At 40.6% G+C, this 26,062-nt stretch overlaps 1 protein-coding gene across 1 annotated transcript in view; it reads left to right on the forward strand.

The window, feature by feature from the left end:
* LOC126292165 (uncharacterized) overlaps nucleotides 1-8,556 on the forward strand; it is a 291,437-nt gene extending 282,881 nt beyond the window's left edge. The window contains exon 9 of the mRNA XM_049986002.1: nucleotides 906-8,556. Within this exon, the coding sequence (XP_049841959.1) occupies nucleotides 906-1,014 (109 nt within the window). The 3' untranslated portion in view covers nucleotides 1,015-8,556. The remainder of the gene's footprint in view (nucleotides 1-905) is intronic.
* Nucleotides 8,557-26,062: the final 17,506 nt, after the last annotated feature.

The raw sequence follows: 26,062 nt of genomic DNA on the forward strand, positions 1-26,062 counted from the left end.
GATTGACACATTGAGGGATGAACCATTCGCAGAAGTGTACCCGTGGAGGTCAATCAGTTGCTGATAGTGCCTGCACACGCTGTACATGGTACGGAAACAACTGGTTCTCCCGTATCACTCTCCATACAGTGACGTGGTCAACGTTTCCTTGTACAGCAGCAACTTCTCTGACGCTGACATCAGGGTTATCGTCAACTGCACGAAGAATTGCCTCGTCCATTGCAGGTGTCCTCGTTGTTCTAGGTCTTCCCCAGTCGCGAGTCATAGGCTGGAATGTCCCGTGCTCCCTAAGACGCAGATCAATTGCTTCGAACGTCTTCCTGTCGGGGCACCTTCGGTCTGGAAATCTGTGTCGATACAAACGTACCGCGCCACGGCCATTGCCCCGTGCTAATCCATACATCAAATGGGCATCTGCCAACTCCACATTTGTAAACATTGCACTGACTGCAAATCCACGTTCGTGATGAACACTAACCTGTTGATGCTACGTACTGATGTGCTTGATGCTAGTACAGTAGAGCAATGAGTTGCATGTCAACACAAGCACCGAAGTCAACATTACCTTCCTTCAATTGGGCCAACTGGCGATGAATCGAGGAAGTACAGTACATACTGACGAAGCAAAAATGAGCTGTAACACGGAAATTAAGCGTTTAAGGACACATGTCCATATAACATTTTTTCTTTATTTGTGTGTGAGGAATGTTTCCTGAAAGTTTGGCCGTACCTTTTTGTAACACCCTGTATATGCTGTATAACTTGTATATATGTAACTTGACTTTGTCGATTGCTGTAATAGCTAAACGACAATAAAATTTCATTCAATTCAATTTAGTGTACATTGAAACTGTGCCGAGCTGTTTGCAGGAAACGTTCTAAAAACGTCTTTTGTTTGTTCGCAGGGTCCGTGGCGACGCATCCGTGACGCACCACCTGAACGACGTGATGTCGGCCGTGAGGAGGGGGGACTGCTCGGCATTCGCCTGCTCGTCTCTGCCGGGACCGCGGTAGATGGCGCCAGCCAGCGACTTGTCGAGGCTGCACTGAGGTGGCCACGAGAAGGCGGTGGCGCGAGGCTATCGAGAAGGCGGTGGAGTGCTCCCACCGCCTGTGTCAGAGACGCTAACAGCGACTGGCCAACGGTGCACACTGTGTGGTGTTCTGATAACCTAGCGAACTGGAGCCCCTCTACCGCGACTGATGTTCAGTTGATTCTAACGCTCGCAACTGAGAAATGCTCTGCACAAGGGAAGAGGAGAATTTACTGTGTCACGTACAGTAAGCACGAGCAGGTCCGTCCGTCCTTACTCGAAGCAAGAAAGTCCGTCCACTGCGTCACATTCAGCAGAACTGTTCCTTGGGAGAAATAAGGCTGTTTGCAGCTGGTATTGTATCACACGAACCAGGAGACACGCAAACGCACTAAAATATTTTTACTGTTCTCTAAGAAGACTCTTCCACGATGAGGCTGCCTCGACAGAAATCGAATGGCATTGACGGGTATTTATCGCTGATCGCTGCCAACGTTAGCTAGCAGACGACTCAATGTTTGATGCGCCTACGTCATTAGAAATAGAAATGACAAGCATTAAAATGTTAAATGCAACAGAGTTCTGCAACATCTTATTTATTGGCATGTTTTGTCGCATTTAACATTGTTTTGGCTGCAAGCTTACAATAGTAGCAGCCGGAGAGCGTTCGACACCTGTCAGTGTATTTCGATTTCTAGCGTTTCAGACACTCGCCGACAGTGCACGTACAGTAGTGAATCTTCAACGCAATTAGCTTCCTAACGGAATTTCCCATGAGAGAGCCAACCTCAGACGTGTTGTTAGAATTGTTGTTCACAGATAGATTCGCCATTCGCCGTCAACATCATCTCAGAAACGACAAAAGTCACTGTTGCGACAAGTGTAGACAACATCCAGCTGACCCTCCATTTCAAAACTATAGGTTGTGGTGTTCTGAGAAACAAGAAAAGGCGCGTGAACTGTTTTAGTTGAACAAAGTGTGATCTCGCATCTAAAACTATTTTCTCTCTCCTTCTCTGCCTTCTCTCCCTTTTAACCCCATCCCTGTTGATTGATATAATGCCAGAGCTGGTGACACAACAACTGAGTTGTTTAAAGACACGTCTGTCGCAAACTTAGAAGTAAAAGCTGACCTCAGATATAAAATGCACGTAAATAAATTGGCCATAAAATATAGTAACTTCAAAGTATGTACATTTCATCTATTATAGGGAAATATTACTGGGCTCTCGATTTGGAACCAGCTGTATGCAAGTGTGATCATCATCAATATATCATCATCATCATCATGACCATTACGTCATCATCATCAATACATCATGACTTTTATCAATGCATCATCATTTGCAACAAGCTGACTGCAAATATCATCATCAATACCTCATCATCCTCATTGCATCATCATCAACATTACATCATCATCAACACCTCCATTACATAATAATCATCATTATATCATCACATTAATAGTACAGCACCAAAATTGCATCATTATTGTCGTTATTACATCGTCATCATGATCATCTTCACATCATCATTATGAGAATTACATCACCATCATTACTATTACCATTACATTACTATCATCATCATCAGTACATCATCATCGCCATCCTTACTATTGCATCCTCATTATAATCATTACATCGCCCCACCTAATGATCATCATTATTACATCTCATGACTTCCTGACATTTTTGGGGAGCATAGGCCATTCACAGAGATATCCAGATGACCCTGCATTTGACCGTGACTTTCATCTCTGCTATTTATTTCGCCGCTTGGAATCATTCCTCATCAACAGCGCATTTACAGACGTTTCCACCCTTTCTGATATCTGTTGCACTCTCAGTCTAGGAATCCCTCCTCAACAGCATCAACTGGCTTCCTAAGCATACTTCCTGACTGTCTCCATTTCCTCCTATTTATTTTTAAAGTGAGTAGCCTCCTCTCAGTAGCTTTCCACACATTTTCACGTGAAATCCCATGTGACCATGGGATCTGCAGAATATGTCGGGTGACCTACCACCTTTCACATCTGTAGAAGACAGACATAATAATCACTGCTGCATCTTCAAATTTTTTCCTTGACTTATTAATACGTTAATAATTTTTGCAAAGTTTGATTACTATGTCATTGACTTTCTGTCTGAAAGTTGTAACGCTTTCGTCTGCCCCACCTGTTATCGTAAGTGTGTTGTCACGCTAGACAAAGAAGTAACCTTACTGTAGTGAGTCTCCAGTTTTACTATGATTCTCTACCTCTATCGGGCAGGAGTGTCCGGCAACAACGTCGCCTTTCTTTTCTGACAGCCATTCCGTTTCTTTTCGTATATGTCATACCGATCTGTTACGACCCAAACTTCGCGTCTCTGAGTACGATCGATGTCTGTTGTGTTATTTGCGAATAAGCTCACTAGGACTACAGGAAGCACTTAGAAGCGAACGTTCGCCTTCCGTTATGGCCGTATTTCTTTCATTCTCTTCCAGTGGACTTCCTCTCTCACTTCAGAGCGTGTTGTTCCAGTTTTCTTCTTTGGTTTTTCCTGTTGGGCAACGCGCCGTTTGTGACTTTTGGACCGAAAGATAAAGCAGTCTCGAACGTCGTCTGGTGCAGTTCCTGTCAATATAAGATTAGTTTTGATATCGCCAATCCATTTCGCTTTGTCCGTTTAGGGCTCACTCCAGTTGCCGAAGAATTTGACTGTTTCCTTTTCAAGTCTGTCTGGACTTGCTGTGTTAATGTTTCCATGGAATCTTAACCTGTGTTTTCTAAATTCATTTGTGTACCGGTATTGTTTCTATTTTCTGTTTGCCTCTGAGTCGCTTTTGTTAGTCTACAAGTTTTGGATCGAGTAAGTTTCTTATAATTATGCATACATTCGGCTCAATGTTTTCAGTTACTGTTTTACTGTTCAAAATAGATCCATAGAGACATTCTAGTTTAATTACTGTTACATAATAACTTTATTTCATGTGTTTTAGACACATTTCTCGTTGTAGACATTTTGGGTAACTCTGTATGCAGTTTCCGTCTTCTGGCATCTAACTTCGTTTGTTTTTGTTTCGATTCCATTTTCGTCAAGGTTTCACTGAGACATGTAAACGATGGAGCTAGTTTGATCTTGGCATGCTTCGTTTCCATTAATTTCTTTTTCCTTGTTTCTTCATACATAAATAACTTTCCGATCGTCGAGTAATGCTCAAGAATTGGCCGCGCTAGCGTCCCGTATGCGATTTCGTTTACAGGTGCATTGTGCTCTCCCAGAACCATCCTCTACTACTGAATCCACGTATTCATCGTATTTCATATCGCTTCTCTAAACATTAAACCACATCATGTGCTGCGCATGGTCACCAGTAATCTCGTAAACTACACTGATTTACTCACCGTTACCTATACTGATATCGTGATGACGACATTAACACGATAGGCTGAAGCGGTGTAATCTTCAGGCTTTGGTCGATAACCCGAAAATACTAGGGCGGCATTAAAATTTTTCTTAGAAAATCAATCAAGGATTAGTTTTTTTACGTAAATGATTTTATTGTTTTTCAGAATATTCCCCTTTACCAAAAATACATTTTTTTGCATTCTCTGAATCCATCCTTAAAGCAATGATGTCCCTCTCTCTCTTCCTTAGATAGCCTCAGAAAACAGGCTTTTATAATGTTCCGCTGCTTCGTCTGGTGATGAAAAATTGCTTCCACGCATTTTATCTTCACTATTTGGAACCGAAAAGTAATCACAAGATGCTAAGTCAGAGTTGTATGCTGGAATGTCCATGGTACTCCTACCGTATATTCCAGTATGTGTAGGAACAGCAAGCTGAGAAACATGCCCTAAACATAACACCTTTTGAGCCATCGGCTGTGGTGTACATAATACGATTTGATTTATGTTTTTCGGCATTAAATTACTATGGGAAAGAATGTGAAATGACCCGATCTGAATCAACGGCGTTAAAGTGCGTGCCATAATCGCAATGAAAGCGCATCAAACTTTATTTTGCTTCCGGCTGCATTTAATACGCTTTAAACGTGCTCCTTACATGAACAAATCTCATTTGTTCTTAGAACCATCTCAGGATTCTCATAGTATTTCATCAGTTTGATATTTAACTAACGGAGTCGCTAAGAATACCATTCCTCAGAACGAGAGAAAGCTGAGAGTGAATAAGGAAGCCTGGAAGCTGGGAGATGGCCTCCAGCGAGGGATACACGGTGGACCAATCCCGTAAAATATGCAAACGGCCCGCTTCCTGAATAACGCAGGCTGGGAAAACGCATTGCTTTCTCTCTGCGCTTTCTCCGAAACCGGAAGGCAGCCAAGAAACTCGATGTGTTTCACTTTCAGTTTCCTCCGGCCGCTTGCCTCCTGGCTGTAGAGGCAGTCCATCAGACTTATGACAGCCACTCGGGCAGCTAAATACCGCCGTGTCCGTAACGACTTCTCTAGACGTCTCTCTTTCCGCGGCCATTACAAAGGTGTTCGCCTTACGTGCTAATGCGATGCCGCTTTCGCGGGAACTTGCAGGCGCTTTCCTCCGATGTCTTCCGGCACGACTCTCTCTCTATTCCACGAGTCGCCTTTCTTAAGAAAGAGCCGATCTCAAATAAAATGAAAACAATTATTATTGTTATTATTATTTAGGTATGAGCCCAATAGGTCCACGCGAGGTGCAACCAATCAGTGTCGCTTTTGTTGGTTGCCCTTCCTTCCTGTCCAAATTTGTTTCATCCTTTCGGAATGAAGTCTCTTTCTTTCACCACACAACGGTGTTCCAGTCCGTTTTCTAATTTCCCTCTGACCAACTTCCCAATGATATATCTTTTATCTGAATATTTTTCTATCTCTAACGTCTACCTGAGTTATATCAACTACTTCGAGATCCTCCTTAAATGCAGCGATTCATTTAACTGACTCAGTTTCGGCCATGCTTCTGTTTTCGTAGAATTCTACTATTTATTTTGTCAACATAGTGGCTGTCATTCTTTTAACGCGGCCATTACATTTAAGTCTTCGTTTTCTTATGTCACCATATATGTCTGTCTATTATTCTATTTCCTTATTGCTTCTCAACCTATAAGTTTCTCCGTCAGTAATTTTGGGGCCTAGTATTTCCCTTATAATCTTTCTTTTTTTCTTCAGCTCTTTTTATTTAAAATTAAAGTTCCTGCTCCATAAAGACATTGAGGTTTGATTATAGTGCTGTAACCCCTGAGTTTACTAAATTTAGAAAGTGACTTTTTATTATAAATATTTTGTGCTAATCTGAATGTAGTTGCTATTTTTTGACATCGAACTTCGTTTACAGCTCTTTCCAGGCCGGTTTCTTGCATTATTTCCCCCAAGCATTTAAACTGAGAAATTCTTTTATTTTTTTCATATTTCGTGTTCAAAAACTTTTATGCTTGTTTATTATTATTCGAATTTAGCAAACTCAGATCGACGTGAATTAGCTGATTTATGTCATCATATTCTTTACCTTTTCTAGCACCGAAACCTCCAGATGTCAGAAACTGAGATCGGTGCCAAACGTTGTACGTCTATAGAGTATCAAGAAAAACACCGATTTAGTTCGTGTTGTATGCTGTTGTCCTGTGGAACATGCGTAAACGGTAATTAAAAGTAACATCAGAACAGAGCACAAGAAAAGCGTTTCTGTGAGCGTAGGTCATTTGGCAGAGCGTTATGTTCTAGAGATCCCGTGTTCAAACACCACTGGTGATAATTTTTTTTTAACTGCTCACGTGTGGCATTGTTAAATGGGAGAATATTTTCTTGACATGTAAAAGGAATTTTCGGAGTTTGTAACAATGTTTTTTCGGCAGTCTGCTTTCGCTTCATTAGTTTACAATAGCGAACCTATAGAGTACATTTGAATAGATGGGTGCGGTGTTCTGTCGCATATGTCCTACAGAACGCCACACATATACAAATGTGCTCACACGTTTGCTGCTGTCAACTAACGAAGCGAAAGCAGACTCTCGAAAGAACATTGCTACTAACTCCGAAAAGTCCTTTTACATGTCAGGAAAATGTTTTCTCATTTCATTAGGAATGATTCCTGGCTTCGAGCTCCTATCCTGGCTGCATTCTTCGACGCTCATTGGCGAGCGACACCTCGCTGTAATTACTATTATTTCGAAAGCGAATGTTAAACTTTGATTCGAGAAGATGGGGGAGGAACGGGAACATAATTTTCAAGAGAAAGCGCGCTTGTCCAACTGCACCTCCACTACGTTTGGTAACAATCCTGCAACAAACAGTTTGTATACGGTTCTGTTCTGCCGATTGTGTACACTATTCCGAGACAAAAAATTTTATGTCTGTATGCTTCAATTGAGGATATATTAAATTATTTTGAGACACTTTCTCATGTAGCCATATGGAGGAAGGCAAGTTGTCGTATTTGCCTGAGTAAGGTTTCATTTCAGCCCTACCTGCTAATGCAATTTGCCAGTCAACATGATTCGTAGAATGTCATTCATACCTGTCGAATAGATGCGTGCCAATCTGGCCTGTATGCACTGTGAATTATTGTAACATTTCTGTCTGTTGGTGTCGTTTTATAAATCATGGATCAATCTGATACGCTAATCCATTCGTAATTGTCCAACGTCGTCTTCTGGGCACAGTTATTCCACTCAACCACCTTGATTAGTCCTCTCTGTGTTGCAGGCTCTCTAATAACTTATTAATCATCTTTAGAGCTAAAACTGGTCTTCCATCTCTCAGATCATTTATGCAGTGAGAGCGTTTGGAGTATTATCGCTGTCTTGCAGTCCAAATACTCCGCTCAGGGTTTCTAGTAAACCAGTGATGTGCAATACAATACATTGTGAGCACCCAATGTATGGCTGTAAGCTGCGAACCAAGTCGACAGACAGACAATGAGAAGCAGCAGAGCACTCTTTCACGTTCGTTATTTCCCCTTCTTCTTTCTTTTTTCTTCCTTTTTTCCATACGACAGCAGAATGAAGGCTACATTACACCCACATTCCATGTTTATTACTTGCTGTACGTTTTCTCATTGAATTTCCGTAAGAAGCACGAGCGTTAAACACAAAGACTGAAAGTACATTCCTCAGAATATTTCTCAATTTATGAAAATGTTAATTATTGCAATTGTTACATTCGACATTCCACTAATTATGCGAAAAGCTTTCACAGTAAAAGTGCTTTAGCAGCCTGTGTGAATAATTCGAACTCTCTTAGTTTTTTTGAAAAAATCAAAATAAACTACATGACTCATGAACTGGGCTGTCTACCTGCACAATTACAGAACCGGTGAAGAATGTGATGATTGACTCCATATATGTATATAGTGATCACAAGTTGTTGTTTACTGTTTAACAATATTTATAATTATTTTATTGTACTATTAATGTGTACATAATAATCTGTTACTGTGTTTTAATCTTACATTATCTCGTATGTATTGTGCAATGATGTGGAACTTTATTTTGCTTATTGTGTATTAATTTATATCTATTTAAACAATAAAAACTGCATCTACATCATTGTTTTGAATCAAAACCTCTGAAATGGAACTCCTTTCTCAACAAAAATGTTATCCTGAAATGTAGTAAAACAGCCATTTCTTGCGTATTAATGATCACATTACATACACTGTTCAATAGATAGACACATATCAAAGGCAACCTCAAAGATGGAGAACAAGTAATAGAAACAAAAATTTGATGTTTTTCTTGAGGTCTTCTGTCCAAATACTGGTTTGATGTAGCTCTCCATGCTACTCTATCTTGTGCAAGCTTCTTCATTTTCAAGTAACTACTGCACCCTACATCCTTCTGAATCTGCTTGGTGTATTCATCTCTTGGTCTCCCTGTACGATTTTTACCCTCCAGACTGCCTTCCAATACTAAATTGGTGATACCCTGATGCCTCAGAAAATGTCCTACCAAACGATCCCTTCCTCTATACAAGTTGGGCCGCAAATTCCTCTTCTCCCCAATTCTGTTCAGTACCTCCTCATTAGTTACATGATCTACCCATCCAATCTTCAACATTCTTCTGTAGCACCACATTTCGAAAGCTTCTATTCTCTTCTTGTCTAAACAAATATACATGAGATATATTTGTGAAATGTATGATATCCTAATCTTCCTAAGACCCTGAATGAGTCTGTTCTCAACAATACTGAAAAACTCAAAGATTGTATGCATGAACCTTGGACCTTGCCGTTGGTGGGGAGGCTTGCGTGCCTCAACGATACAGATAGCAGTACTGTAGGTGCAACTACAACGGAGGGGTATCTGTTGAGAAGCCAGACAAAGGTGTGGTTCCTGAAGAGGCGCACCAGCCTTTTCAGTAGTTACAGGGGCAACAGTCTGGATGATTGACTGATCTGGCCTTGTAAAACTAACCAAAACGGCCTTGCTGTGCTGGTACTGCGAACAGCTGAACGCAAGGGGAAACTACAGCCGTAATTTTTCCCGAGGTCATGCAGCTTTACTGTATGGTTAAATGATGATGGCGTCCTCTTACGTAAAATATTCCGGAGGTAAAATAGTCCCCCATTCGGATCTCTGGGCGGGGACTACTCAAGAGGGCGTGAAATGGCAGATCCCTTAATCGGGCAGGTAGGTTAGAAAATTTAAAAAGGGACATGGATAGGTTAAAGTTATATATAGTGGGAATTAGTGAAGTTCGGTGGCAGGAGGAACAAGAATACAGGGTTCTAAATACAAAATCAAATAGGGGTAATGCAGGAGTAGGTTTAATAATGAATAAAAACAATAGGAGTGCGGGTAAGCTACTACAAACATCATAGTGTACGTATTATAGTGGCCAAGATAGACACGAAGCCCAAGTCTACTACAGTAGTACAAGTTTATATGCCAACTATCTCTGCAGATGACGAAGAAATTGAAGAAATGTATGATGAGATAAAAGAAATTATTCAGGTACTGAAGGGAGACGAAAATTTAATAGTCATGGGTGACTGGAATTCTACAGAGAGAAGGAAACATAGTAGGTGAATATGGATTGGGGCTAAGAAATGAAAGAGGAAGGCGCCCGGTAGAATTTTGCACAGAGCATAACTTAATCATAGCTAAGACTTGGTTCAAGAATCATAAAAGAAGGTTGTATACATGGGAGAATCCTGGAGATACTAAAAGATATCAGATAGATTATATAATGGTAAGACAGAGATTTAGGAACCAGGATTTACATATTAGAAGATTTCCAGGGGCAGGTGTGGACTCTGACCACAATCTATTGGTTATGAACTGTAGATTAAAACTGAAGAAATGCAAAAAGTTGGGAATTTAAGGAGATGGGACTTGGATAAACTGACTAAACCAGAGGTTGTACAGAGTTTCAGGGACAGCATAAGAGAACAATTGGCAGAAATGGGGGAAAGAAATACAGTAGAAGAAGAATGGGTAGCTTTGAGGGATGAAGTAGTGAAGGCAGCAGAGGACCTAGTAGGTAAAAAGACGAGGGCTAGTAGGATTCCTTGGGTAACAGAAGAAATATCGAATTTAATTGATGAAAGGAGAAAATATAAAAATGCAGTAAATGAAGCAGGCAAAAAGGAATACAAACGTCTCAAAAATGACATCGACAGGAAGTGCAAAATGGCTAAGCAGGGATGGCTAGAGGACAAATGTAAGGATGTAGAGGCTTATCTCACTAGGGGTAAGGTGGATACTGCCTACAGGAAAATTAAAGAGACCTTTGGAGATAAGAGAACCACTTGTATGAACATCAAGAGCTCAGATGGAAACCCAGTTCTAAGCAAAGAAGGGAAAGCAGAAAGGTGGAAGGAGTATATAGAGGGTCTATACAAGGGCGATGTACTTCAGGACAATTTATGGAAATGGAAGAGGATGTAGATGAAGATGAAATGGGAGATATGATACTGCGTGAAGAATTTGGTAGAGCACTGAAAGACATGAGTCGAAACAAGGCCCCAGGAGTAGACAACATTCCATTAGAACTACTGCCGGCCTTGGGAGAGACATTCCTGGAAAAACTATTCCATCTGGTGAGCAAGATGTACGAGACAGGCGAAATACCCTCAGACTACAAGAAGAATATAATAATTCCAATCCCAAAGAAAGTAGGTGTTGACAGATGTGAAAATTACCGAACTATCAGTTTCATAAGTCACAGCTGTAAACTACTAACGCGAATTATGTAGAGACGAATGGAAAAACTGGTAGAAGCCGACCTCGGGGAACATCAGTTTGAATTCCGTAGAAATGTTGGAACACGTGAGGCAATACTGACCTTACGACTTATCTTAGGCGAAACGTTAAGGAAAGGCAAAACCTACGTTTCTAAAATTTGTAGACTTAGAGAAAGCTTTTGACAATGTTGACTGGAATACTCTCTTTCAAATTCTAAAGATGGTAGGGGTAAAATACAGGGAGCGAAAGGCTATTTACAGTTTGTACAGAAACCAGATGGCAGTTATAAGAGTCGAGGGGCATTAAATGGAAGCAGTGGTTGGGAAGGGAGTGAGACAGGGTTGTAGCCTCTCTCCGATGTTATACAATCTGTATATTGAGCAAGCAGTAAAGGGAACAAAAGAAAAATTTGGTGTAGGTATTACAATCCAGGGAGAAGAAACAAAAACTTTGAGGTTCGCCGATGACATTGTAATTCTGTCAGAGACAGCAAAGGACTTGGAAGAGCAGTTGTACGGAAATGACAGTGTCTTGAAAGGAGGATATAAGATGAACATCAACAAAAGCAAAACGAGGATAATGGAATGTAGTCGAATTAAGTCGGGCGATGCTGATGAAATTAGATTAGGAAATGAGACTTTTAAAGTAGTAAAGGAGTTTTGCTCTTTGGGGAGAAAAATAACTGATGATGGTCGAAGTAGAGAGGATATAAAATGTAGACTGGCAATGGCAAGGAGAGCGTTTCTGAAGAAGAGAAATTTGTTAAAATCGAATATAGATTTATGTATCAGGAAGTCGTTTCTGAAAGTATTTGTTTGGAGTGTAGCCATGTATGGAAGTGAAACATGGACGATAACTAGTTTGGACAAGAAGAGAATAGAAGCTTTCGAAATGTGGTTCTACAGAAGAATGTTGAAGATTAGGTGGGTAGATCACATAACAAATGAGGAGACATTGAATAGGATTGGGGAGAAGAGAAGTTTATGCCACAACTTGACTAGAAGAAGGTATCGGTTGGTAGGACATGTCCTAAGGCATGAAGGGATCACAAATTTAGCATTGGAGAGCAGCGTGGACGGTAAAAATCGTAGAGGGAGACCAAGAGATGAATACACTAAGCAGGTTCAGAAGGATGTAGGTTGCAGTAGGTACTGTGAGATGAAGGAGCTTGCACAGGATAGATTAGCATGGAGAGCTGCTTCAAACCAGTCTCAGGACTGAAGACCACAACAACAACAACATCAACATTTACATGCATACATATCAAAATGAACAAGATAATTCCTAGGTTATTATAACCAAGCATCGTCAAAAAAGACAGTTTCAAAGCTTGCATACATAGAGTGCATGAACAAAGTGCAGTTGTGTTAAGAGTACGATATTATACGGCTTTCGTACATTGTGATGAAGTTAATAATACGGTACAGTCCGTCCGTAATGTCTGTCCGCTGTGTTGAGCTCCGCGTGTCTCGCCATGCGGAGTGAGTAAGGTTGGCAGCAGATTCATGTCACTGTATAAGCTAGGTGCCGGGATTCACTGCTAGTGGCTGCAGTTTTGTTGGGAGATGGGATTCAACATTTCTACAACTTGAACAATAAAATTAATTAATTAATTACTATTACTATTACATACACTGTACTCTCCAATATCCCAGTAGGCGCTGGAAACGTTTTCCTGTTTCTTGAAGGTACAGCTCAACACATTTACATTTATTTGGGAACACTTTTAACAGTGTTTCTCGTGTTAACGAATGCAGGTAATCAATTACCGTAGTCTTAAGATCGTCTGTTGTCTTTGGGTTATTTTGATACCCAAATGTTTCAATCGCACGCCACAGGGGCCAATGACCTTTCGTAATTACTCAGGCTCCAAAGATTCCATCTAAAAGTCGTAGGGATTGATGTGTCATAGGACCAATAGCGTTGTCTAGTTGGAAAACTGAATGATGGATTTCGTTTTCATTCACAGGGCAATAAATCTATAAATTATCTGCGATTAACAGACATCGAAGGTGACGGTTGTGTCGAAAGAGATCGGCCCTATAATTTGCACTCGCGTTATGACAACCTAATTCCAATTTTTGCTGCGTGCAATGTAATTTCTCTAAGGCATGTAGATTGTTTGATGACCAATTTCGTAATTTTTCGGAATGAATGTAAAGCCAGATGGGTGAAACCAAGCCTCATCACTGGAAAAGTTTCGATTTAAAATACCAACTCCACGTTGGTAACAAATTGCTGAAATCATTCACAATATGCTATTCGTTTCGCAAGGTCCATACAATGTAACTGTTGCACAGCAGTCGTTTTATACGGCTACATCCCCAGTTCTTTGGTAATATCTTTATGTGCCGCCGTATGAGAGACTTTAGCCTCTTGTGATAATCCCCTCACTAATTTTGTTGGACACCACAATATAATGTCGAAATGTGGTCAAGCTTCAGCTCTGTGAAAATTGTATCAGTTCGTGGTGCATCATGAACTGAATCTGTTGTATGGAATTTGCAAATTACGCTGAAGCGCCAAAGAAACTGGTATAGGTGTGCGTATTCAGAGATATGTAAACAGGCAGAATACGGCGCTGCAGTCGGCAATGCCTATATAAAACAAGTGTCTGGCGCAGTTGTTAGATAGGTTACTGCTGCTACAATGGCAGGTTATCAACATTCAAGTGAGTTTGAACGTTGTGTTGCAGTCGACGCACGAAAGATGGGACACAGCATCTCCGAGACAGCGATGAAGTGGTGGTATAGATATGATGTACAATATCATCACAGTCTAACATAACAGACGCGACACTCACTGCTGTAAAAGTTGTTGCCGTTTGACAGATAGAGCGACACTAGCGCTCCAAGCGGCAGGTAAGGTGAACGTGAGACGCGTCGTAAGCATAATGTTTGTTTGCATCAATTTCCTACGGAATTTCCGAATTATTTGGGTTTTTTTTCTTGCCTCCAAGGGCTTGCGTAGTGTAGAAGGCATATATGTTTCTAAAAATGATTCTAAAATAAGCGCAAGTATGGACAAAAACCATGAATACAGTGGCAAACTAGAACACATTCGTGAAGAAACACTTGTGACATTGGACACAATTGCGGCTTAACACGTTGATATCGAAAGAATATAAACACACAGATTCACATGTACGAAGCACAGACATGTACCTCTACATGCAAAAGCGATCGACAACTCGTTTATCGTTCTGTAGGCCTACTGTGTTTGTCATTGTTTCATGTTGCCACAAGTACGACCTTCATCTTTATATTATTCTAAGTGGGACAATCAACTGCCAAATAGTGGGAGAAATATGCTGAAAACATTATAATAAGCTAATTACATTACATTTCACGAAAAACCAAATATTTGAATAAATTTCAAACAATCTATCAGTGAACAAGGTGCTAACAAAATAATGTCATCACACGAAAGAAGCAAGGAAAATTAAGTACTAACAACAGGAGTCTATGAAATACATACCAACGAAATTAACAGCCCAAATGAGCCAACTTCTTCAGTTTCTTACTTGCTTTCTTGTTGTTAGAAATTAAGTCTTGATTCCAATAACTGAGTCGGTAAACGAGTCTCACTTTAACAAATATCTTGATCAACAGCAGCTTAGTTAACTTCTCAACATGCAGGAGGAAAGCTTGGGATAGTCATCAACAAGTCCACACATAATTCACCACAGTTTTTCTTGAGAGAATGTTCATCGAAAACTGGAGCTATCTGATTTTCACAATCCCTCAAAAATAAACAAACATTTTCATTGCAAATAACCACGCTTCCAAATTTGTCTTCATACCTTTTGAAATGGCAATAAAAACTGTCGAATCTTTGTGGCAGTTTCCTCTTCATCGTCAGTTGAGGTGGCTTATTTGGAATGTCAAACAGTGTGGGTACTGCATTCCACACGAGTTTGTTATTGTCTGCGTACATGAACTGGTTTTGTTCGAAATATAGCGAACAAAACCTAATATTATTATACAGGTAAACTGGGTCTTTCTTCATAAGGTCTTCTCATCTGCTATTAATTAGCCATTTTCTGCTCCTAAAACGAAACATTCATCATTTATACACATATAGTTTGCAAGTGAATCCTGAAGATGCAGTTTATTTATTTATTAGTAACATCATGGTATATACCTCTCAGGATCTTTAGGAAACCTAAAAAAGACAGCTGTGGTGACTTCTTCCTGTTGTTGCTGCAATTTATTGCCCTACAAACGCTCCCGACGCTAAAAACCATTGCATAAATAATAAAAAAAAACAATCACTATTCACTTTCACAATCGCGCCGAACTCAGAGTTTAACCTACTCGCCGCTTGGGGCGTTGCTGGCGCTGTAGGCAACAAAATGGAGGCGAAGTGTCGCGACTGTTATGTTAGACTGTGGTATCATGGAATACAAAGTTTGGCACTCCTGGTGGCTGAGTCAAGGGCAGGTACCATTGCAATAGGCATGCATACTCCACAGACTGAAAATCAAGGGGACTTCACCAACACAGTGTACTGACTCCATGAGTTTGGCATTTGAAGCAGCGAAGCATATATAGGGGATGCAGTGCTCCTCGCTCAACCAGAATTAGAAACACCATTCCCACTGATAGTTGACACCAGTCAAATAGCAAACAGGGCTCCACTACAACAGTCTACATGAGGGCATGTGGCAACATTTGGACTTCTACTCCCATAAGCTCTAATCGTCTCAGCAGAACTAGACCACTGGAATTCCTCTTAATACCGTATATAAGGCAATGAAAACTTCTGTCCACAAATGGAAGAAAGGGAGTTTACAATCCTTACAGATGTCAAGTCATTGATGTATGCATTTTGGCAGAAAAACAACAACTGCTCACCTTGCCAGCACAACCAATTCATTTTCATAGCACAATTCAGAACAATGTATTGGGTAGTGACAAAGTGGAGGCCATTTACCTGTCTTACATCTATGGTATTTCAAACAGCTCACGCACTGGAGCCAACTTGCTGAGGCACGGAACTCTGATCAAGAGCTACAAAACTATCTCAACAATCCATAAACTGCGCTGAAATTATGGTTAGCCAATGTGTTTGGTGCTGATGCCAAATCTGGAAAACTGAGCCCATTCTTACCAGTAGCATTTCACAATCCTCCCTTTGACGACTTTCACAAATAAGTCATCCTGGCATCAGGTCAACACTTCACCTAGTCTTCCACCACTTTGTGTGGCTGAAATATAAAAAGACTTCGGTGAATGGACTGGCATGTGTGTCAGATGCCAATGGAGCAAGAACAACCATCATACACATGCATCGGTTGGGAACTTTCCAATTATTAATGCATGATTTGCACACATCCAAATCGATCTGTGAGTCCACTACCTTCCTCCAGCAGAGAATGATATATCCCTACCACGATCAGTCATCTTACTCGCTGGCCTGAAGCAACCCCAGTGAATAACATATCCACGGAAACACTGGCATCCAACTTCACTCAAGTTGGATTTCTTACTTTGGTTGGCCATTGCACATAAGGACTGATCACTGGTGCCAGTTCAAGTCATAGCTGTACTGTTCTTCCAAATAACAAAGTTCTGTGGCACAGTGCACCATAGGGCCACCGCCTACCACCCAGTCAGTAATGGTACGATAGAGTGCAGGCATCCCTCGGTCAAAGTGGAAATCTTGAGCCAAGATTTGGACTGGATCACAGCATTACCAATTATATTACTGGGCCTACAGATGACATATAAACTCAATTTAGATGCATCACCAGCAGAACTTGTTTATTGTGAAACTTTGTGCCTGCCTGGAGGGTTTTTAGAAGCACAACCATCACAGTTACCTGGTATCAATCATGTCATGTAATGTTATGTTAACCGGGGACCTAGAAACTGCCAGCAGCAGTGGCCAAGCGGCTCTACGCGCTACAGTCCGGGACCGCACGACCGCTACGGTCGCAGCTTCGAATCCTGCCTCGGGCATGGATGTGTGTGGTGTCCTTAGGTTAGTTAGGTTTAAGTAGTTCTAAGATCTAGCAGACTGATGACCTCGGAAGTTGTCCCATAGTGCTCAGAGGCATTTGAACCATTTTTGAACCTAGAAACGACGGAGAGGCTCCGTTCCCGCCACAGCCACAGTGGTCCACAGCCCCACGAAGACTACCGCAGTCCACTTCACCCCTCCGCCGTCCCACACCGAACCCAGGGTTATTGTGCAGTTCGGCCCCCGGTGGACCCCCCCCCCCTGGGAACGTCTCACACCAGACGAGTGTAAACCCTATGTTTGCATAGTAGAGTAATGGTGGTGTATGCGTACGTCGAGAACTTGTTTGTGCAGCAATCACTGACATAGTGTAGCTGAGGTGGAATAAGGAGAACCAGCCCGCATTCGCCGAGGCAGATGGAAACTGCCTAAAAACTATCCACAGACTGGCCGGCTCATCGGACCTCAACACAAATCCGCTGGGTGGATTCGTGCCGGGGACCGGCGCTCCTTCCCCCCCAGAAAGAAGTGCGTTAGACTGCATGGCCAACCACGCGGGCTAGGTATCAATCATAGTGACTTTTTGCTTCGAGTGAGGGAACATGTCGCACAATTTTGCCCACATCAACTTTCAAGGCATGGCACCACTACTGTCTACATGCATAAGGACCTACCAACATGCACCCACATCATGTTCTGTGTGTGTGGTGCCAGATCTTCACTGCAACCACTGTACACTGGACTCCACCAGGTGCTGGAGTGAGGGGAATGTACCTCTGAGATACCGGTAAACAGCAAGCCTATCACAGTCTCCGTAGACTGGGTAAAACCAGCATATGTTCCACATGACAACTGACCACCTGACACCCCTTGATCACACCGGTCAGCACCAGTATCAACACCGTCATCACACATCACAGAACATTTGTTCGCACACACAATGAGATCTGTATGGCAAGTACACTTTCTGATGCGCTATCTGTACAATGCTCCACATTCCTTGACGGGGCTGATGTAATGTCTGAACTTCAGTTTCTCTCACAATCTAGGACAGTTCAGAGTTGTGTCATGTGCGCACAGATGTCTAAGTATCATTACAGTGCAGTTGTCAATTGGCTTTCCATGTCAGCCATCAGGTGCACTGATATCGATGGTGAATTATTCTGAGTCAACAGAGAGTATGTGTTCTTGTGTCGTCCTCATCTTAGAGACAAGAAATAGTTTTTAATTCAGATACATTGCATCTGTACAAAAACTGTGTGTCATCAATAAAGAAGTTTGCTGTTTCTTTGTAGAGTATTCAACTCCTTAGGGGAACAAAATAAAGAGACAGTCATTTCACACACGTATAGGCCAGACAATGAAATGGTCAATGATGAATCTAGCAGTACACAATCACACATTCATTTTATTTCTCAGGTGACAACCTATTGTTTTGCCCACAGGACAGAGTAGGGTTCCCAGCAACATGTCTCATGTACCATCTCATCCATGTGGTAAACATACGTATTTATGACACATCATTTCTCATGAAATACATGAAAATACTTCATAGGCATGCTTTTTAAATTTGTTGTTCAGAACTGAGATAGATAGAATCTATTACTTTGTCATGGATGTAAGCTTTGTTGTTCTAATTCTTACTATAGCATCTCAAAGAATTATTTACAGATGTACTCTTTGTTTTCAGGAATTTTACCTTAATATGCTCTTTATATTTTCCATGTGCAACTTGGGTTTGCAATAAAGCAACTACGATATCTTTGTCTTTGGAGCAAAAATGGCATTTACTCAAGGAAAAGTCTAACTTCATGCCCTTTTCTCGGAAAAAACTTCATGACAAGCCAACATGCAATGACCTCCAAAATTTAGAACAGGCATAACATTAATCAATTTCCTATTATGACATCTACTTGTGTCTCCTATTTGACAGGTTGCAATTAAAGCTCTAGTTATACAGCAGTTCTGTAATGAGTAAGCTGCCATTTTGTTTATCTCTTTAATCTTACTGAAGAAGTGCTGTGATCTAATGTTAACAGAGGCACCTGTTTCTAGAACAAATGAAGCAGTAATTTTTCCAACTACGGCATCAATTGAAGTTTTAACTACAGTAATACTTATGTGTTATTAGAACATGTGTGATAATCCATACTCAGTTCATCGCTTATATTGATAACTTCATTATATCTTGACAGGTTAATGTGATTGCCTTGATTGCCCCCAGTCCATGAAATGACCACCATTGCAGGGTTTCATGAGTTAATTTCACTATAGTTGTCAATTGTGGCTTATTGGTCACCTCAGTAATATTTACTGAAGTGCCCTGATTCTGCCAGCTAGTATCAGATGGACCATTGTACATCAGATTTCTTTACAGATGAGTATTATTCACATTTCATTGGTTCTGATTCGCATTATGCAATTTCCAGTAACTGTTGCCATTATTCCCATATAACTATCTGCTCCTGTTAACATGATAACCAGGATGACACTGATTATTACATTTTCTCCTGCTATTATTATTCAAATTTAGCAGGTGGTGGTCATTACACTGTGTGTCATACCCAGGTGATGTGGACAGTGGTGTCATGTGGGCAGCATTATAGCCATTTGTCCCAGCAGAGCTCTGGTTCCGTGTCTGCAGCTGATTTGGTGATGGTGCCTTATGTTGTCATTACTACTGTTATTACTGACTTTTAAGACTTCTTGTATCAGGTCTATGGAGTCTAGTATTGATATGAACTGTTCTAAGTCATCACCCGGTACATGTACTAATTTCTCCCAAATAGCAGCTCACATTCAGAATTCTTGATACATCTTTATGAGAAATAGGTTCATACCAGAAATGAGTTTTATTTCAGTGTTTCTCAAAATATTTCCATAGACCATTCTGTTTACCACAAAAGAGATCTGGATTGAGTATCTGTTTCCTAAGCTTCTTTTACAGGCATCTTGATCAGTATTTAGATAGAAATGCTCTTTCAAATTGTTCCTATATTTGACTAAGTTCTGCCAGTTCCAGTATGTATCCTGTTGTCAAGTGGATCTTCTACTATTCAGTCCATGATTGGGGTAACATGCCTCTTAGAACTACCCAAACATCCATATGCCACACTATCTACATCGCATAATGCTTGCAATATTATTCGGGTTCCCTCAGTAGGGAGATTGAGGAATATTCATTTGGCCTGTCTAGGTTCGTAAATCTTATTTTTACAATGTTTTTTTTCCTTCAGACCTGTATGCATGTGTGATGCAGCATATGGAGGTTTGAGCCAGTCTGGGAAGCATGGACAGACAGCTGAAGTTGTTAAGGTGACTACTTGTGACAAATGGGAATTCCAGATTCAGGTCCTGGTCTGGCAGTGACTTTCATGTGTCACTAACAGGTAGTTTAATCAAACAATGGAAACTCCAGGTAGGAATATCAACACTACAGGAAAAGAGAGATTGTTACTTACTGTAAAGAAAGCACACCTCATGCACATATGACCGCCAACTCTAGCATCTCGGACTGGTAGTTTCTACATCTAATACAGCTGATGTCAAAGAATCCACAATCAGCAAATAAGTTTCATAATATTTCACATGGCTTCATCAGCAATGTCTGTTCCTTCAGACATGCATACATGCAGGCATAGTAAAAATAAATATTATGGTCCTAGATGCCCACAAACCTGCTACACTTTCAAAGCAGGTGGAAAAGTGATACTCGGATGTGGCATGTCTCAAGTGGTGCACAGGAGGTCCATACTGGCTTGCTGGCAGATTGGGGGAAATAAAACAGATCTTGCAGACCAGATATGACTATCCCTACAGTTAACAACCATAGCTCTAACTTGGAGCATGCTCTTCACAAAGTTGACCACCTCTGAAAGCCAAGCATGGAAGTAAATCTTTTAAGGACAAATCCACCACCTGGCAATTGTCAAGGAATACCGCACTCAGATATGGCGAACAGTCAATTTAAAGATAACTAATATGGACAGAGCATATGAAAATGCCCAGGACTGACAGAAGACCAAAAGTTAGACTCAAGACAGAACAGGTAAACTACATAGCAACACACAACAAAAATTCAATCACATGACAAGGGAAGCTCAAAATTTTGACAGGCAAAATGGAGTCTAATAACAGAACTTCAAGAAATGAGAAATACTGATGAGGATCCAATAGAATCACAGGGATATAGAATTTGTAAGGGAAGACACCAGACTGTTGCTAATCTGGCCATTCCTTGCATACACGAGGGGGCACCCATAAAAAAGGAATAACATTGCCGTGTGTGGAGCTTGTGTAGTAACACATTTCTGCCACTAGGCCTGTATAGCGCAACTCACTGCCAGTTCAGTTCCAACTGTTTTATCTTCCTGGTTTTTACTGTTCATCTGCAGTGATTGTTTTTGCTGGTGCTGTTCTGTTCATGTTTTATCTTTTAAGATGGCAAGTTTAATTGAACAATGTGCAGCTGCGAAATTTTGTTTTCGACTCGGTAAAATTCTGCTGAAACTGTTTTAATGTTGAAAAGAGGTTACCAAGATGACACTATGGAAAAAAATCATGCAAACAAATCATTTGCTCAATTTAAAAATGGTGACATGTTGACTGATGACAAACCTCACTCTGAACATTCATCAACTGCCCCAATCGATGAAAATATTGAAAAAATTCGATAGCTTTGTATCCCCAAGTCAGACCGCCAATCACACCTTTTATTTGGACGTTTTAAGAACATTGCAGAGCAGTGTTTGTCAAAAAAGACCCTATCTGTGGTAGACAGGAGACTGGTTCTGCCACCACGACAACACACCTGCACACACAGCCATCTCTGTTAGACAGTTTTTGGCTAAAAGTGGCACGGTTCCGCTGCCCTACGCACGTTACTCACCTGACCTGGCTCCGTGCAACTTTCTCTTATTTCCACATGTGGAAAGGGGATGAAAGGACACCGATTTGACAAGATTGGAGAAGTCAAAGAAAAAAAGAGGGAGGAGCTGTCAGCCATTTCTAAAGATGACTACAAAAAATGTTTCAAACAGTGGAAGCACCAGGGGGACATATTTATTAGTTGTAATGGAGAATATTTTGAAGGGGTAAGATTGTATGTAAACAATTTGAAAATATATAGCTTTTGAACAATAATTCCGGTTTTTTTGGGTACCCGCTTGCATGGATGCTAGATTAGCACAAGTGCCATATTATTGAGTGTGTCTTAAATTTAGTGCAAACACATAGGCATTGAACTCTGTTATATCCAAAGACACATTTATTTTCATAGAAAACTTAGTCTTTGAGTGTGTACATATCTAGACTTTCACTGAAATTGAAACTGACCCAGTGGGACTCACTTCAGCTCTTTTGGAGAAACTTATTTTGTCCAGTGTCAAGAGGAGGCAAATGCAAAAGGGTTGGGGTCTATTAAACATAGGCAGTTCAAACGTATGACAAATGATTGTACCCCTTAGAGAAATAGCAGCAAGGGCAGGAAAGGACACCATGTGCTCTCAGTGTGCATACCTGGCGGCCTCATTCAACGTGCTGAAGAGGCTATCCTAGCAGCCACTGAAGAAACAGGGTGCGACCAACTGCAGTTTGTGGTGCATGTTGAAACAAATGATGCTTGTTGTCTGTATTCTGAGGTCATACTTGGGTCATTCCGGTGACTGGCAGAGGAGGTTGAGAAGCCTAGCCTTATGCAAAGAGTTTCAATGAAGCTCACAATTTGCAGCATTGTCCCCAGAATTGAGTGAAGGCACTGAACCAGAGACTTTGAAGATTCTGTGCCAAACAAGGCTGCAACTTCCTGGACTTGCACCATAGGGTCAAAGGCTGCTACTCAGGTAGCTGACTGTAAGTAGAGTGGACACAAGGGTTATTTAGATTAGGCAACTCTCCATCAATTCCAGGTAACAACAGCTGTAGGAAACCCAGAAGTACCAGTGTGAGATCAAAAGAAATACCTCCCACAGGTGTGAGTATTAAAATCCTGAAAAGCAGCGAAGCTCATATAATACTAGGCACAGAAAGCTTATTGAAACCTGAAACTGATAGGAGTGAGACTTTTAGGGAAAATGTAAGAGTATACTGAAATTATAGGCAAATGGGAAATGGTGGTGGTGTATTTATAGCAACAGACAAGAAACTCAAATCCCCAAAATAGAAACTGAGGCTGACCGAGAGATTATTTGGGCAAGACTCAATATCAGCGGTGAGCATAAAATGATAACTGGATTCTTCTATCACCCACCAGATTCAGTCCTGATGTGATCTAAAACTTTAGAGAAAACATCAGTTCCCCAATCGTTCTGTTACCATCGGTGGAGATTTTAATCATCCAACAATCAATTGGGAAAATTCTGGTTTTATTGGTGGTAGGCATGATATAGCAACCTGTGAAACATTGCAGAATGCCTTCTCTGAAAACTACATAGAACAGATACTTCAGAATCCTACTCATGATGGAAGTACATTAGATCCACTTGCAAAATAAAGGCTAGACTTCTTTGAGAATGTCCACATCGGAACTGGTGTCAGCGACCATGATGCAGTTGTGGCAGCAGCGGTTGCCGAAGTACAAAGGCCACTAAAACAAGCAGAAAGATATGTATGTTCAGTAAACTAGACAAAAAATCAGTAGTATCATATCCCAGTGAGGGACTTGCAACTTTCAGCACAGGGTTGGAGCATGCAGAGGAACTATGGCTAAAGTTTAAAAGAATAGTTGACCATGCACTGGACAGATGTGTACCCAGTAGAACAGTTCATAATTGGAGGGAACCTCTATGGAATACAGTTACTGTAAAGAAACTTCTAAAGAAATAGGTGTAAAACAAAGAATAGGGCTATAGACAGGTGCTGAATGAAAAGTGTTTGACTGTCAAGAGAGTAATGTATGAATTCTTCAATAACTAATGTTGCGGAATTTTTTCAAATGATCTTTCACAAAACACAAAGAAATTCTAGTCATGTGTGAAGGGCTTATTTTAATAGTGGTACAAATCCATTTTTGTTCATTTTGAGATACAGAGTCCTGAAGTTAAATGAGCACTGAAAAATTTGCAGTTGAGATACCAGAAATATTCAAGCATATGGCCTCTTGCTAGAGATGAACCTTTCTTTCTGTTTGTTTGGATCATTAATTTCAGGAGCATTATAGGCAGAAAAGTAGAGGTAATGGACTTGTACCACTATTGACATAAACCTTTCATATAATGGCTGGTAGTGGTAACAAAGTTAGGGTTCTGTCCCTGGCAAACGAGACAAGAACTGAAGTTGAGAGAAACAAAGCGAAAGCTGAAATGCTTAACTCTATTTTTAGATGTTCTTTTACAAGGAAAAACCTATGAGAATTTCCTCAATTTAATCCTTGGACCACTGAAACAATAAGCGACGTAAGTATTTGTGTCAGTGGTCTTGAGAAACAATTGAAAAGTGTTAAAAAGTAAACAAAGCTCCAGAGTCCCATGGCATAAAAAAATAGATTCTATACTGAATTTGCAGTTAAATTAGCCCCTCTTCTAACTATTATCTATCATAGATCCCTAAACAGATTCTATACTGAATTTGCAGTTAAATTAGCCCCTCTTCTAACTATAATCTATCATAGACACCTTGAAAAAAGATTGTGCCCAGTTCTTAATAAGAAAAACACAGGACTCATTCATCTACAAGAAGGCTAGTAGAAGTGATCCACAAAGCTACTGTCCAGTATCCTTGATATCAATTTGTTGTAGAATCTTAGAACATATTTTGAGCTCAAACTTAATGAGATATCACGAACAGATGATGTCCTCCATGCCAACCAGCATGGATTCCAAAAACATTGATCATGTGAAACCCGACTTGCACTTTTCTCACATGACATACTGAAAGCTTTGGATGAAGGCAGTTAGATAGCTGCAGTATTTCTTGATTTCTGAAAAGCATTTGACTCTGTACCAGACCTATGCCTTGGGGTGAAATATGTGATAGTATAGAGGACCTTTTGGTAGGGAGGATGTAGCATGTTATCTTGGATGAAGAGTCATCATGAAATGTAGAAGTAATTTCGGGTGTGCCTGAGATAAATGTGTTGGGACCCTTGCTGTTCATGGTGGATGTTTATTACATTGCAGACAATATTAATAGTAACATCAGGTTTTTTGCAGATTATGCAGTTATCTGTAATGAAGTACTACCTGAAAGAAGCTGTATAAATATTTACTCAGCTTTTGGAAAGATTTCAAGTGCTGCAAAGGTTATCAACTTGCATTAAAATAATGTTGAGGAATGTAAAATTGAACACGACACTAAACAGAAAAACATTGTACAATATGACTATAATACCAGTGTGTCTCTGTTGGAACTGGCCACCTAACACAAATACCTGTCTATAACACTTTGTAGGGATATGGAATGGAATGATAACATAGGCTCATTCATGGGTAAACCAGGTGGTAGACTTCAATTTATTGGTAGAATACTGGGGAAGTGCTATCATTCTACAAAGAAGATGGATTACAAATCACTTGTGTGACTGGTTCTAGAATATTGCTCAAGGGTGTGAGACCCATACCAGATAGGACTGACAGGGGATACTGAACATACAGAGAAGGGCAGCACAAATGGTCATAAGTTCGTTTGACCTGTGGGAGAGTGTCACGGAGATACTGAAGCAGCTGAACTGGAATGCTCTTGAAGGTAGACATAAACTATCATGAGGAAGTCTATTAACAAAGTTTCAAGAACCAACTTTAAATGATTACTAGGAATATACTAAAAGCCCTATGTATTGCTCACATAGGGATCGTGAGGATAAGATTAGAATAATTACTATATGTTCAGAAGCATTCAAACACTCTTCCTTCTTGCACTCCATATGTGAAAGGAAGTGAAAGAAACCCTAATAACTGATACAA

This window comes from Schistocerca gregaria, chromosome 9 (assembly GCF_023897955.1).
Source record: "Schistocerca gregaria isolate iqSchGreg1 chromosome 9, iqSchGreg1.2, whole genome shotgun sequence".
NCBI lineage: Eukaryota > Metazoa > Arthropoda > Insecta > Orthoptera > Acrididae > Schistocerca > Schistocerca gregaria.